The 12,916-nt window shown below is 42.0% G+C and overlaps 1 protein-coding gene across 1 annotated transcript in view; it reads left to right on the forward strand.

Annotated features, from left to right (window-relative positions):
- Window positions 1-394: 394 nt before the first annotated feature.
- The window catches only part of LOC134442934 (NACHT, LRR and PYD domains-containing protein 3-like), a gene marked incomplete at its 5' end in the record, with an annotated part of 17,645 nt that continues 5,123 nt past the window's right edge, over window positions 395-12,916 (forward strand). Inside the window, 7 exons of the mRNA XM_063192896.1 lie at window positions 395-404; window positions 3,877-3,970; window positions 8,026-8,139; window positions 8,267-8,297; window positions 8,447-8,544; window positions 9,686-11,467; window positions 12,767-12,916. The exon at window positions 12,767-12,916 is cut by the window's right edge and continues 21 nt beyond it. Coding sequence (XP_063048966.1) covers window positions 395-404; window positions 3,877-3,970; window positions 8,026-8,139; window positions 8,267-8,297; window positions 8,447-8,544; window positions 9,686-11,467; window positions 12,767-12,916 — 2,279 coding nt within the window. The remainder of the gene's footprint in view (window positions 405-3,876; window positions 3,971-8,025; window positions 8,140-8,266; window positions 8,298-8,446; window positions 8,545-9,685; window positions 11,468-12,766) is intronic.

Here is a 12,916-nt window from a genome sequence, read left to right on the forward strand (position 1 = left end):
ACAGCCCCCCATGGTGCTGAATGCATTTACAATTATTTATTTTTGTAAGGTAAAAACAATGCTGATTACAGAACATAACTAGGGGCATGAGTGACATTTGAGGTAGCAGCCATCACCTGATGGTGAGAGGTGGTCCTAATAGTCAGCCTGCCATCAGCAGCTAAGGTGCTTAAATAAACTTTTGATGGCATTTTTTGTTAAAAGTTGGCAACCATGCCAGAAGTTATCAGCATGGGCTAAGGTTTCAGAATCACCTGGTTGCCAACACGGAACTTGACCTTTAAGGTCAAATATGAAGGTCAAGAGGTCAACCACGGTCAAATAACAGTGTTATTTAGTTAAAAATTGTTACAAAGTTGTTAAAAGTGGGCAACCATGCCAGAAGCCATCAGCACGGACTAAGGATTCAGAATCAACTTGTTGCCAACACTGAACTTGACCTTTAGGGTCAAATTTGAAGGCCAAAAGGTCAAAAACAGGGTATTTTCTTGCTAGTCTTTGTTGGGAACTGTATATTCATGGAATTCTTTTTTAAAAGTTAGCAACCATGCCAGAAGTTATCAGCATGGGCTAAGGTTTCAGAATCACCTGGTTGCCAACTTTTAACAGAAAATGCCATCAAACATATATTTTTGGGGCTTGGCAGGCTGACTATAAGAGCAGAGAGAAGAAGTTTGAAATCCCATCCTTACCTCTCCCTACCTACACCTCCATCCACAGCTGATGTGCCTTTTAAAATGTCACTGGAGCTACTGTCAGATATGTGATTTCTAATTCTGGTTATCTTTTTACAGCACAGACGCCTCCAACCTCAGACTAGGCCCTTCACAGTTGCTGCACTTACCCACCTTCCCCGAGTTTTTGTGTGGTAATGACAACTGTAAATATAGTATATAGTAATGTATCTAGTGTCATGTGTAATACATTGTTTAAATTGTCCATACATTTCAATGACAGTAAATATTGGTGGACACAATTTGACTGTGTGGCTTTTTTATTCATTCTCTGACTGAAAATGCATGGTTACATAATTTATATATTCCACAAGACCACAATCAGAAGATTATTTGACAGGTTGCATTTATTTTCTATGTATAAAAAAACAAAGGTAACAAGACAAACATGGTTCCAAACCAAAAAGGTGAGATGTATAAATGTACAGATTAATGCTCCTACAGATAATGAAAAATAATAAAACTCTGCACACTGCCGGTTTGTGTGTTTTATACCGTACTCTGTATAAACCTTTTATATTGCTCTAGTGGAGCAGGGTAACCCTGGCTAATCCTGGGTATTGTACTGTGTATTACAACGTCGACCCTGTTCAAGTGCCCCATACTGTCTGTAGGCTGCATGCCTGAAGAGTCAATTTCTCTCACCTGGTCCTACATCAGCCCAAAGTCTTCCATCAAAACTGAGAACACCACAGCATTTCCTTTCAATGTTCATGGGCATCTCCTTACAGATTGCGCAGAGGCGCCAGGTTGGTTGTGCTACTGGGCTGTGGCTGAGGACCAGATGTTGTGTGCCAGGTCGAACATCAAACTGGGGTCACGGGTCAGGGCACGCTGCAGTAACCGATGGGATTGCTTCAAATTCAATGATTGAATCAAGGCCTGCAAAGCAATAAATACGTTTTATGTAGTGCATTTTCTATTTGATGATGGGGACTAAATAACTCTATTGACAATAAGACCGATATGGACATAAGCAATCATATTATTGTGTATATAAATAAAGATGTGCCAATTGTATGCATACAGCGTTTTGCAGTCAATTTCTTACAAACTGGTGTTGTGCCAGATGTATGAAGTAGAAGGGCTTTTATGGATGTACTTGAACTACCACTGGTGTTGTGTACCTACAACCATGTAATATCACACTAGTACTCATAGGAGTAGAAATATTGTAATGGGTGTTATCACAACAGGTGTACTCGTGTAGCCTACTCGTGTTGCGATATAGAGTACATCTGTTGTGATAACATCCATTACAATACTTACACATCTGGAGGAATACAGCAGGAAATATGTTATTGTGGGATGAATGTACATCCTTACAGTTAGCAGGGCGTCAATTCTGTTGGAGTCTTCCTAATCAATATCCCCGACCTCTGCTGCGTCTGTCTTCCTCCTCCTCCATCTCTGGCCATCGGTCCTACTGGGCTGTTAGGTCGTTATGATTGTGATGGGCCAGGAAAGTCAGAGCTGGAGCTCTCGTCGTGGTCGTGGAAGGTCTAAAGCATATACACACATTGAAAATATCGTCAGCCAAAACAATTTCATTAGCGTTGATCAGTTCGGTTGTTTTTCTTTACTCCCTCTGTTCCTGTGTCTGCGCGTGCGACAACCCAAGTGAAATCTCCCCGTAAGATTCGTACATAACTGACGTCCTTGCCTAAAACAATATGGATTGTGTTGTCGGATATATATAAATACAATAGTAAAATATATATACACATCTATCAAAATAAATCCATGTCAGTAGCTACTAGCTACTGTCTAGGGATGACGGTATAGCATGTCATCAGTGTTAGGAAGTTAGAATGAGATATCTAAGTAACATGTATCAAGTCAAGTTCAATAACTAATCTAGTACACATCTACTGTCAATATTTCTTGAAATGGCAACCATGACGGCCTGTGTGTTTATTGTCATGTTGAACATTCTTACTGTAGCCGGAGACAGTGCCATGGCTGGAAGTTAGCTTGGCTAATCGATTTGACGTGGCTTCTAGCCCCGCCTCGTGAGCTCTCGTGGGTTCCCGGGATAATCCGAACACTTGACAGACTGCATGCGCGTTCATGTGTTTTGAAGGCGTGGCTTCGAGGGGAGGGCTGAAGGGAGAGGTGGGCTGTGTATTTTCAAAAATATAGCTCGCAGGAACCGTTTTTCAAAGATCTCCTACCCTACCTTTAACACTGTTTTTTTATATAAAATCATCTCATCGGTTATAGTTAACGTTTAAGTGTTGTCCTTTGTTTTGTTTTTAGTTTTCCTCGACATTTGCTGTCTTTTATTGTCCCCGTCCCAACTCTTTTGAGACGTGTTGTTTTTACATATTTATGAATATTCCCCGAAACAATGATTTTGGTCAGTTTTGATGGATGATGTGTTTCTTTGTGCCGTTCTCCATCTAATGTAAGAATCAGACGTTTTGAAAATTGCAGTATTTTGTCACAATTTACCTTGTGTCCCAACTTTAACATAGGCCTACTCCAAATATTTTCCCAAAAGGTACCACTGTTTGCTAGTTGTCTGCTGATGTTGCAGGGTTTCAAGTGCAATGCGTCAATCTGCTTTTGGCCCCGTTCGGTTTTCCAACGGAAAACTTTGGATGCATAAAATGAACGGCGATTTGATGAGACGGTTGCTGTCAACTCAGCATTTAGCAAAATCTGTGCATTGCACAATAGGTAGCCTATCTCTACTGGACTGGTTATCTGGCTGGCGCAGACTGCTCTGCGAGTGTATATTATGGAATGGGTGGGCCCAGGCGGCTGCAGGTGCCTACTGGCACTTGTCAGGTAACCATTGGAGTGAGCAAAGAAAGGAAAAGGGTATGAGTAGCTAATCTACATATTTCTGCTTTTTAATCATGAAAATGTCATGAAAAATATTTTGAAATTTGTTCTATGTAAATGGCCTCATCTTTTACAACTAATTAAAAACAGCATTTTGAAAGAAGTTTCCAAATGTGAAACAAAATGTGAAAAAAAGAAAGCAAAACCTTTTACCTCAAAAATATGGGCTTGAACATGGGGGGTCGTCTTATATTCAGGGTCGTCTTATAGTCGGGTATATACGGTACTTCATAAAAGGCGAATCTAAAGTTACTCCACTGTTACTCCCCTGTCCCCAGCTGTGTGAAGAGACCAGGCTCCTCTGTCCCCAGCTGTGTGTCCATCAAGAGTGACCAGTCCATGCATCAAACAATAAAGTTTGGAGCAGGAGACTCCTCAGATCAGAAGTAAGACGCGAATCTACTATATTTTATATAAATATAGCCGCAATATTTATTGTCTGCCATTGTAACATGGAGCAGTGTTGTCTTCCTCCGGGCCTGTTCTTTCTCTGTGGTACCTGTAGGTGGCGCCTCGGGCGACATTTTAACCCTATCCAGACTGGGGGGGCTAAAAGTGCCCGCACCAACTTTGATGTCGTATAATTCCTTAACGACTTAAGCTATGACTACGAAACTTGGTGACTTTTCCTAAAATTTAGTTGGCTACAGTTTAGTACCAAAAGATTATGTTTATCATTTTTGCCGTTGCCATGGCAACGGTTTTCTGACAGGTATGTCTGACTGAAAATCACTGATCTAAGTCTCATTATTGTTCCTTTTTCATATTTTTCTGTTATTTCCATTAGTATCAGACAGCTTTGTGAGCATTTAAGTGGTCTGAAGCATGTAATCATTAAAATTTAAGTGCATTACCTAAATTTGATGGAAAATACATTATGGCGAGATTTTGGGCATTAAAAGCAGATGATGTCATAATGACGTCATAATACCAGATAATGACACAAAAATGATGTCATTCATAGATGTCCATATGTAGATCATCTCCCCAAAGTTTGGTGGTCATACCGTATTCCGTTCATGAGTTATGAGGGGGGGTCAAAAGAGCCCCCCCCCAGGCCCAGGAATGCCAAAAAAGCCCAGTCTGAATAGGGTTAAGGCGGGCCAAAGAAGAGTTTGGGCTCTCTCTCCCTCCTCCTGCACCTTCATTTAACCTCGGGGAGTTAGGCTTAGTTTTGACCTTTTGGTTAGGAACTTTTGTCTAGGGCTTTTACTGTTCGCCTACTTTCTACCACAAAAACCTCACGATTGTTAGTAATAAGCTCTCTTGCTTTGATACAATGTTCGTCGGTGTCCATTATGTGGCCAAACCCTTACCAAACAATGTTGGTTTCATAACAGCCGTAGACACCAGCAGGCTACCCACCTGTGCGTGGGAGCTCAATTAGACATTATTTTCCTCTGCAGGAATGAATATTTAATGAATGAATGAATGAATAAAACTTTATTGTCATTGTACAGGTACAATGAAATTGGTAAAGTGCAGATGCTCACAGTGCTTAAAAATCAACAAAGAAACCTATAACTTATATATATATATATATATATATATAAAGAATTAAGATTTTAAAGTCAGCTGTGCAAAATTAAGTGTGTAGATTGCTTTTGGATAAAAACTGTCTTTTAGCCTGTTGGTTTTTGTACCCAGAGCCCTGTAACGCCTGCCTGATGGCAGCCGCTCAAACAGTTTAAGTCCAGTATGGTAGGGGTCTCTGATTATTTGCTTGGCTTTCTTCAGACAGCGACAGGAGAACAACTCCTCTAAAGAGGGCAGGGGACAGCTGGTGATCTTCTGAGCTGTGCTGACCACTCTCTGAAGAGCTCTTCTGTCCGCTGCTGGGCAGCTGGAACACCACACACATAAACAGTATGTTAGGATGCTCTCTATGGAGCTTCGGTAGAAGGCCACCAGTAGACTTTGGGGTAGATGGTTAGCCCGTTAGACCCTAACAGTGCGGTCACACCGCGAGTGTTGAACGGGTGGAAAGATGCGGAAGTCATTGACTTTGTATGGGAGAGCAGGCAGCGAACAAGGCAAACGCATCGGGAGTGTTTCTAGAGGCGAGGGCGTCGAAAGCGTGAGGGCGGCAGAAGTTGAACTTCATCTAAAAGTATGTAATGAGCTCGGCGGCAGCAGGGCATCAGCCAATGGAATGTTCAAATTTTTCTAAACACGAGCTTTGGTTGGTCGAGATTCCTGATCGAACGCTTCAGGTTGAATCGTTTGCCTTGTTCAACGCCCCTGACCAGTGCTTTCCAGCCAGGAGTCAGCAGCGTTGTGGCTCTTTCAACGCCGGCGGTGTGATCGCGGCATAAGGAAGTACAGTCTCTGTTGTGCCTTCTTGATGGTGGCAGTGGTGTTGGTGTTCCAAGTAAGTCGTCCCTCAGATGCACGCCCATGAAGCTGAAATCAGAGACCCTCTCCACACAGGCCCCATCGATGACCAGCGGTTGAATGTTAGCCTTTGTCGTCCTGTAGTCCACTATGGTTGTTCTCCTTGCACCAGACCGATAGACGTTGCACCTCTTCCCGGTATGCAGTTTCATCTCCCTTGGAAATGAGACCTACGATGGTGGTGTCATCAGCAAACCTGATGATACTATTGCTGGAGTGAGAGTGGGTGCAGTCGTAAGTGTGTAGTACTGTATAATATATTTAATACTGGTTTTGGACATTTTTATGCTGTCCCCATTTCCAAATGTCAGATTCAGTCTTCATATTAGCATGTAAAAAACCTTGTTTTGTCCAAGATCATTGCAAATGTTGATTCACGGTAGTTATCACAATATGACAATACTGTTAAAAGTATGCATTAAATTGGCCATTTTGTGTGCATCTGAGAAAACTGTGTCAACCGTGTCACACAATGAAACCCCCTCCATAAATCAGTTAAGCTTTGGTCTTAAGTCCTCTGACCAATGCCATAAAATGTCATTTGGGTGGTGATGCGAAGACTGTTTGGTAAGTTCACCTCTTCCATTATTTAATCCATTATTTTGTATGGTCTTAAAGCGGGAAAATTGCCTGTCATTGCTTCTCAACATAATCCTAAGAACCTGAATTAGAAATCACAAGTAGAAAAACACAGATAAAGCGTACAAAGACATGAATTTATTAAGGTGTTTTGGTGGAAGTTCTGAGGTACTCAATTAGCACAACACCCCGAAAATGGTTGAAATGTCAAGCTGTGTCACCGTCAATTATGTTATGCATCAGCCATGAAGTTGAGGAGGAGTATGTTTTGTTTTATCTCCATATTGATAGACAAACAAACAAAATAATTTGTGTTCTAGGGAGATCTGTTTGTCTACTCTGCTTTTTCTCCTAAAAATGTGCCGACTTCTTCTCCTGCACTGTTGACTGTAAAACAGTTGAGTAACACGGTTGACTGTTTAGAAAGTGTTTTTGTGCTATTGACGTCTTATGTGTTGGAAAAATCATATGAACAGATACTAGGGATTATCTCTGGAGAAGGAAGTCTTGTGTATGGAGGGTGACTAAATCCAAATCAGACGTTACAGGGATTTACAATGAAAAAAGTGTCAGTCTGTTTCACAGTGAATCATAAAATGCTACTTACGTATGAAGCTCAACAATCACATTCTCTATATCAGTTGCACAGATTGATGACAACATTGTTGTTAAGGGACATAAGCACTTTCAAATGTATGTTGTTTCAACTGTCTAGTATTTTTATATAAGTTTGAAATTACATAGTGTTTGTCCATAACACTGTTGACAATATTATCAAGCAAATGTTCACTTTCATAAAAATATTTGTTAAGTTTGTTCGGAAACTTAAATGTATACACTATGGAAACATCTAGGTCATTTATTTGAAAAAAATACTGATAATTGACATTTTGCATTTGCCAAAAGTGGACTCTAAAAGTGGAATTACTCATGTGTGTACTGTATGTAAATTCTGTATGTGAGGACTGTATGTGAGTATGGGCTTGTGTGAGCAGGTTACTAATATGTGTGAATGTGGAGATCCCTGTGTAACGGATGCCAGCTGGCAGGAACAATTTAAAAGATTAAGATTACCATTAATTGCCAGTAAAAGTATTACACTGTAGAGGCTTTGCATGAATGGATTAATGCTTACATTGTGTGTGTTTGTGTGTGTGCGTGTACGTGTGTGCGTGCGTGTGTGTACGTGTGTACGTGTGTGTGCGTTTGTGTGTGTGTGTGTGTGGGTTGTGTTTGTGTGTTTGTTTGTGTTATGATTATTACTTATTGATTATGTTACTGTACTTTGTGCTACTTAACCATGACTTTCTTCCACTTGATGTGAGGAGGCCAGGCTCCCCTGTGTGTGTGTGTGCGCATGCGTGTGTGTAGGCGTTGGGTAGGTGAACCAGAGATGGTGAAAAAGCAGGTCAGAACCTAGGAAATTGTTACAAATGCAAATTGAAATTTATGATTGACTTTCTTCCAGTCCACTTGATGTGAAGAGGCCAGACTCTCCTGTCCCCAGCTGTGCATCCATGAAGAGTGACCAGTCCATGGATAAACCACTGCGTTTTGGAAAAGGAGACTCCTCTGATCAGAAGTAAGCAAAACAAAGCATACTGTGTGTGTGTGTGCGTGTGTGCGTGCGTGCGTCCGTGCGTGCGCACGTGTGTGTGTGTGTGTTGATAAGTGAGTGTTTTGTGCTACTTAACCATGACTTCTTTCAGTCCACTTGATGTGAAGAGGCCAGACTCCCCTGTGTGTGTGTGTGCGCGCGCGCGTGTGTGTGTGTGTTGGGTAGGTGAACCAGAGATGGTGAAAAGGCAGGTCAGAAACTAGGAATTTGTTGGGTTGATACCCAAACTGAAAATTATTATTCACTTTCTTCCAGTCCACTTACTGTGAAGAGGCCAGACTCCCCTGTCCCCAGCTGTGTGTCCATGAAGAGTGAACAGTCCATGGTTCAACCACTGCGTTTTGGAGCAAGACACTCCTGTAATCAGAAGTAAGCAAAACAAAGCGTACTGTGTGTNTGTGCGTGCGTGCGTGCGTGCGTGCTTGCGTGCTTGCGTGCGTGTGTGTGTGTGTGTGTTGATAAGTGAGTGTTTTGTGATTACATAATATGTGCACACTGAGAGATAAGAGCAGATCAACTGGATCAATTAACTTTTCTGGTAGTCTCACACAGCAGAGATCTGACGGAAATACAAAGACAATGCGCACAAGTAGAGAAGAGGAGGAAGAGAGAGGAGAGGTGGACATAAGTAGAGAAGAGGCGTGTTCTGCAGAACAGAGGTGAGCTGATGTCCTGCTGTCCTTCCTTTTAATTGACCACATTAATGCTTATCGCTCTGTAATTATAAAACAGTAATCTCTTAAGCGAGGGAATGTGAGGCATTACTGTACAGCTCTGTCATTCAAGTCCATTGCTCAAATCTCTCAAATTCATTTATTACATTAAATGAACCCACATACAGTATCTGCTTCAGTTACAGATGTGGATATCTGGGGCAATAGCAGATCATGACGTGTGTGTGCATTTAAAAATGAACACCCTACAATAGGGATGCAATTTTCGATTAATTCATTAATAATTAGTTGATAGTCGTATCGATCGACTTACGATTAATTGATAAGCTGCGTTTTCCCCCCAATATTTCAATGTTTCTCAGAAAAAAAACTACTTAATCTATTTTTTTTAATTAAAAATTAAGATAAAATACCACATTTAAATTAATTCTATTTCAATTATTTAATCCAAATGTAATTTAAATATTCCCACTTTTCACACCCCTCTTCACACACACTCCTCACATGCCCATTTCACCTGGGTCTCTTGTCAGTTGAATTATCAATTAATTGCGAATAATGTTTTTTAATCGATTAATTAATTGATTAATTCATCGATTAATCGTTTGCATCCATACTCTACAATGTATTTGATTAATCAAACAAGCAATCCTGTTTTCATGAGTCACAGACATAAACAGATGTGAGACACACATAAAAGCCTCAGTAATTATAAAACACAGTAAGCACTTAGGCATTACTGTACAGATCTTTCATTAAAATCTATTGCTCAAATTCAGTTTATTACATTAAATGAAATTATTTGAACAAGAACTTTCATACATTATCTGCTTCAGTTACAGATGTAGAGAGATATCTGGGGCAATAAAGGACCATAAAAGCCTTCTGAAGCAGAAGTCTCAGTGTTTGACTGAGGGAATCTCCAAGCAGGGAAACCCCACACTCCTCAATGAAATCTACACAGAGGTCTACATCACAGAGGGGGGTGGTGAACACAAGGTCAGACAGATTGAGGCAGCATCAAAGAGATCAGTTACTTGTGACAAACCAATCAAATGCAATGACATCTTTAAACCCTTACCTGGACAAGAAAAGGACATTAAAACTGTGATGACAAAGGGAGTGGCTGGCATTGGGAAAACAGTCTCTGTGCAGAAGTTCATTCTGGACTGGGCTGAAGAAAAAGCCAATCAGGATGTCCACTTCATATTTCCTCTTCCTTTCCGTGAGCTTAATTTAGTGAAGAAAGAACACCTCAGTTTAGTAGGTCTGATGAAACGATTCTTTGGGAACATCCGTGATTTCAGCATTTTCACTGATGAAAAATGCAAAGTGCTGTTCATCCTTGATGGTCTGGATGAATGCCGCATTCCTCTGAATTTCCACTCCAACCCACAGTGCTGTGATGTAACAGAAGCAACCACAGTGTCTACTTTGCTGACAAACCTCATCAAGGGGAATATGCTGCCCTCTGCTCTCCTCTGGATCACCTCCAGACCAGCAGCAGCCAATCAGATCCCTCCTGAGTGTGTGGACCAGGTGACAGAAGTACGGGGGTTCAATGACCCCCAGAAGGAGGAGTACTTCAAGAAGAGAGTCAGTGATGAGGACCTGGCTAATAGAACCATCACACACCTGAAGTCATCCAGGAGCCTCTTCATCATGTGCCACATTCCTGTCTTCTGCTGGATTGCAGCCACTGTGCTAGAGATAATGTTGAGGGAAAGAAACACAGGAGAGATCCCCAAGACTCTCACTCAAATGTACACACACTTCCTGATGATTCAGACAGAAGTCAAACAGAAGTACACAGAAAGAAAAGAGACTGGTGAAGGGATGATTTTCAAACTGGGGAAACTTGCTTTTCAGCAGCTGCAGAAGGGCAACCTGATCTTCTATGAGGAGGACCTGAGAGAGTGCGGCATTGACATCACAGAGGCATCAGTGTACTCAGGAGTGTGTACCCAGATCTTCAGAGAGGAGACTGGGCTGTACCAGGGGAAGGTGTTCTGCTTTGTGCATCTCAGCATTCAGGAGCATCTTGCTGCATTATACATGCACCTCACTCTCATTGTCCAGAAGAAAAATATTCTAAAAAACACATTGCAATCCATGATTTGTCAGATTTTCAGGCCCGCATCTGTTCCCTTGTCTGTCTGTGAGCTGCACAAGTGTGCAGTAGATCTGACTTTGCAGAGCAAAAACGGACACCTGGACCTTTTCCTTCGCTTTCTCCTGGGCCTCTCACTGGAGTCCAATCAGAATCTATTGAGAGCTCTGCTGCCACAGGCAACCATCCAATCACAGAGCACAGACAACACTGTCCACTACATCAAGAAGAAGATCAGGAAAAATCACTCATCAGAGAAATGCCTGAATCTCTTCCACTGCCTCAATGAGCTGAATGACAAATCCCTTGTGGAGCAAATCCAAAGCTACCTGAAGACATCAGGGGGTCTAGGGGAAGCCAAACTGTCCCCTTCACAGTGGTCAGCTGTGGTGTTTGTGCTGCTGACCTCAGATCAGCAGCTGGATGAATTTCACCTGTATAAATATAGCAGATCAGATGAATGTCTGCTGAGGCTGATGCCTGTGGTCAAGGCCTCCAGATCAGCAAAGTAAGTCACCACTATAATCACATGTGTGTGCGTGTGCGTGTGCGTGTGCGTGTGCGTGTGCGTGTGCGTGTGCGTGTGCGTGTGCGTGTGCTTCTGTGTGTCTCTCTGTGTGTAATGACTAGAATATTGGTATTAGTGAGATATTGTGTTGTAGGATGCATAATTGCAAATTATTTGGTATCAATGAGATATTGTGTTGTGTGTGATGCATTGTTGCAGATTATTTGACAATAGATTGCTACTCTTGTACAGTCTAGAACTGGTGGACAAGGTGAACACAATACTAACAAACACATTAACTGAAGTTACAGATAGGAGACACGAACACATGATGAAGTTACTGATAAGAGACATTATGGCACATACACATGATACAGATTCTCCTTCTGGACATTTAATTGCATTGCTCTCTTAAGTGAAAGTGAAAGCCCATTGGGAAACTCCAACTCCCATTGTCATTGTGACACAGCACTCCACAGCACACAAGTGAACACTGCCCACTGAACACTGCAAACTGCACACAACGAAATTGCATTTATGCCTCACCCGTGCAAGGGGGCAGCCCTCAGCCTTCAGATACGTTTTGAAATCTGCAATTGTTTAGATGAACCATCAGCTATGCACTGGTGGTTTTCAGCAGGAGAAATTGCCATAATGTAACAGTGTGTGTGTGTGTGTGTGTGTGTGTGTGTGTGTGTGTGTGTGTGTGTGTGTGTGTGTGTGTGTGTGTGTGTGTGTGTGTGTGTGTGTGTGTGTGTGTGTGTGTGTGTGTGTGTGTGCAGTGTCCGTGTGTGTGTGTGTGTGTGTGTATTCACGTGATACATCTCTGTACAGTCTCTGTGTATGAGTATGTGTATGTGCGAGAGTGTCTTTGTGTGTTTGTGTATAGGCTGTGGGATTGAGTTTGTGTGTGTGTGTGTTTTGGTATTTTGGTATTTCACTACATGTGAAAGTGTCTTCAGATTAAAATTTCAGTTGAAATCTGCAATAGTGCGGATGAACCAGCAGCTGGTGGTTTTCAACAGGATAAAGAGCCATTATCTAACAGTGTCAGTGTGTTTAGATTTATCATCATGTTCATCATGTTGCCCGGTGTGTGTGTGTGTGTGTGTGTGTGTGTGTGTGTGTGTGTGTGTGTGTGTGTGTGTGTGTGTGTGTGTGTGTGTGTGTGTGTGTGTGTGTGTGTGTGTGTGTGTGTGTGTGTGTGTGTGTGTGTGTGTGTGTGTGTGTGTGTGTGTGTGTGAGTGTGTTTGATGTAACAGTGTCAGTGTGTTGAGATGTATCATGATGTTTCCCCAGGCTGCGGAACTGTGAGCTGACAGGGAAAAGCTGCTCCTCTCTGGCTGCAGCCCTCAGCTCAGGCTCAAGTCTCAGACAGCTGTACCTGACTAACAATAATCTGCAGGACTCTGGAGTGGCACTTCTTAGTGCTGCATTAGGAAATCCACT

The sequence above is a fragment of the Engraulis encrasicolus genome, unplaced genomic scaffold (genome assembly GCF_034702125.1).
Source record: "Engraulis encrasicolus isolate BLACKSEA-1 unplaced genomic scaffold, IST_EnEncr_1.0 scaffold_26_np1212, whole genome shotgun sequence".
In the NCBI taxonomy this organism is placed as follows: Eukaryota; Metazoa; Chordata; class Actinopteri; order Clupeiformes; family Engraulidae; genus Engraulis; species Engraulis encrasicolus.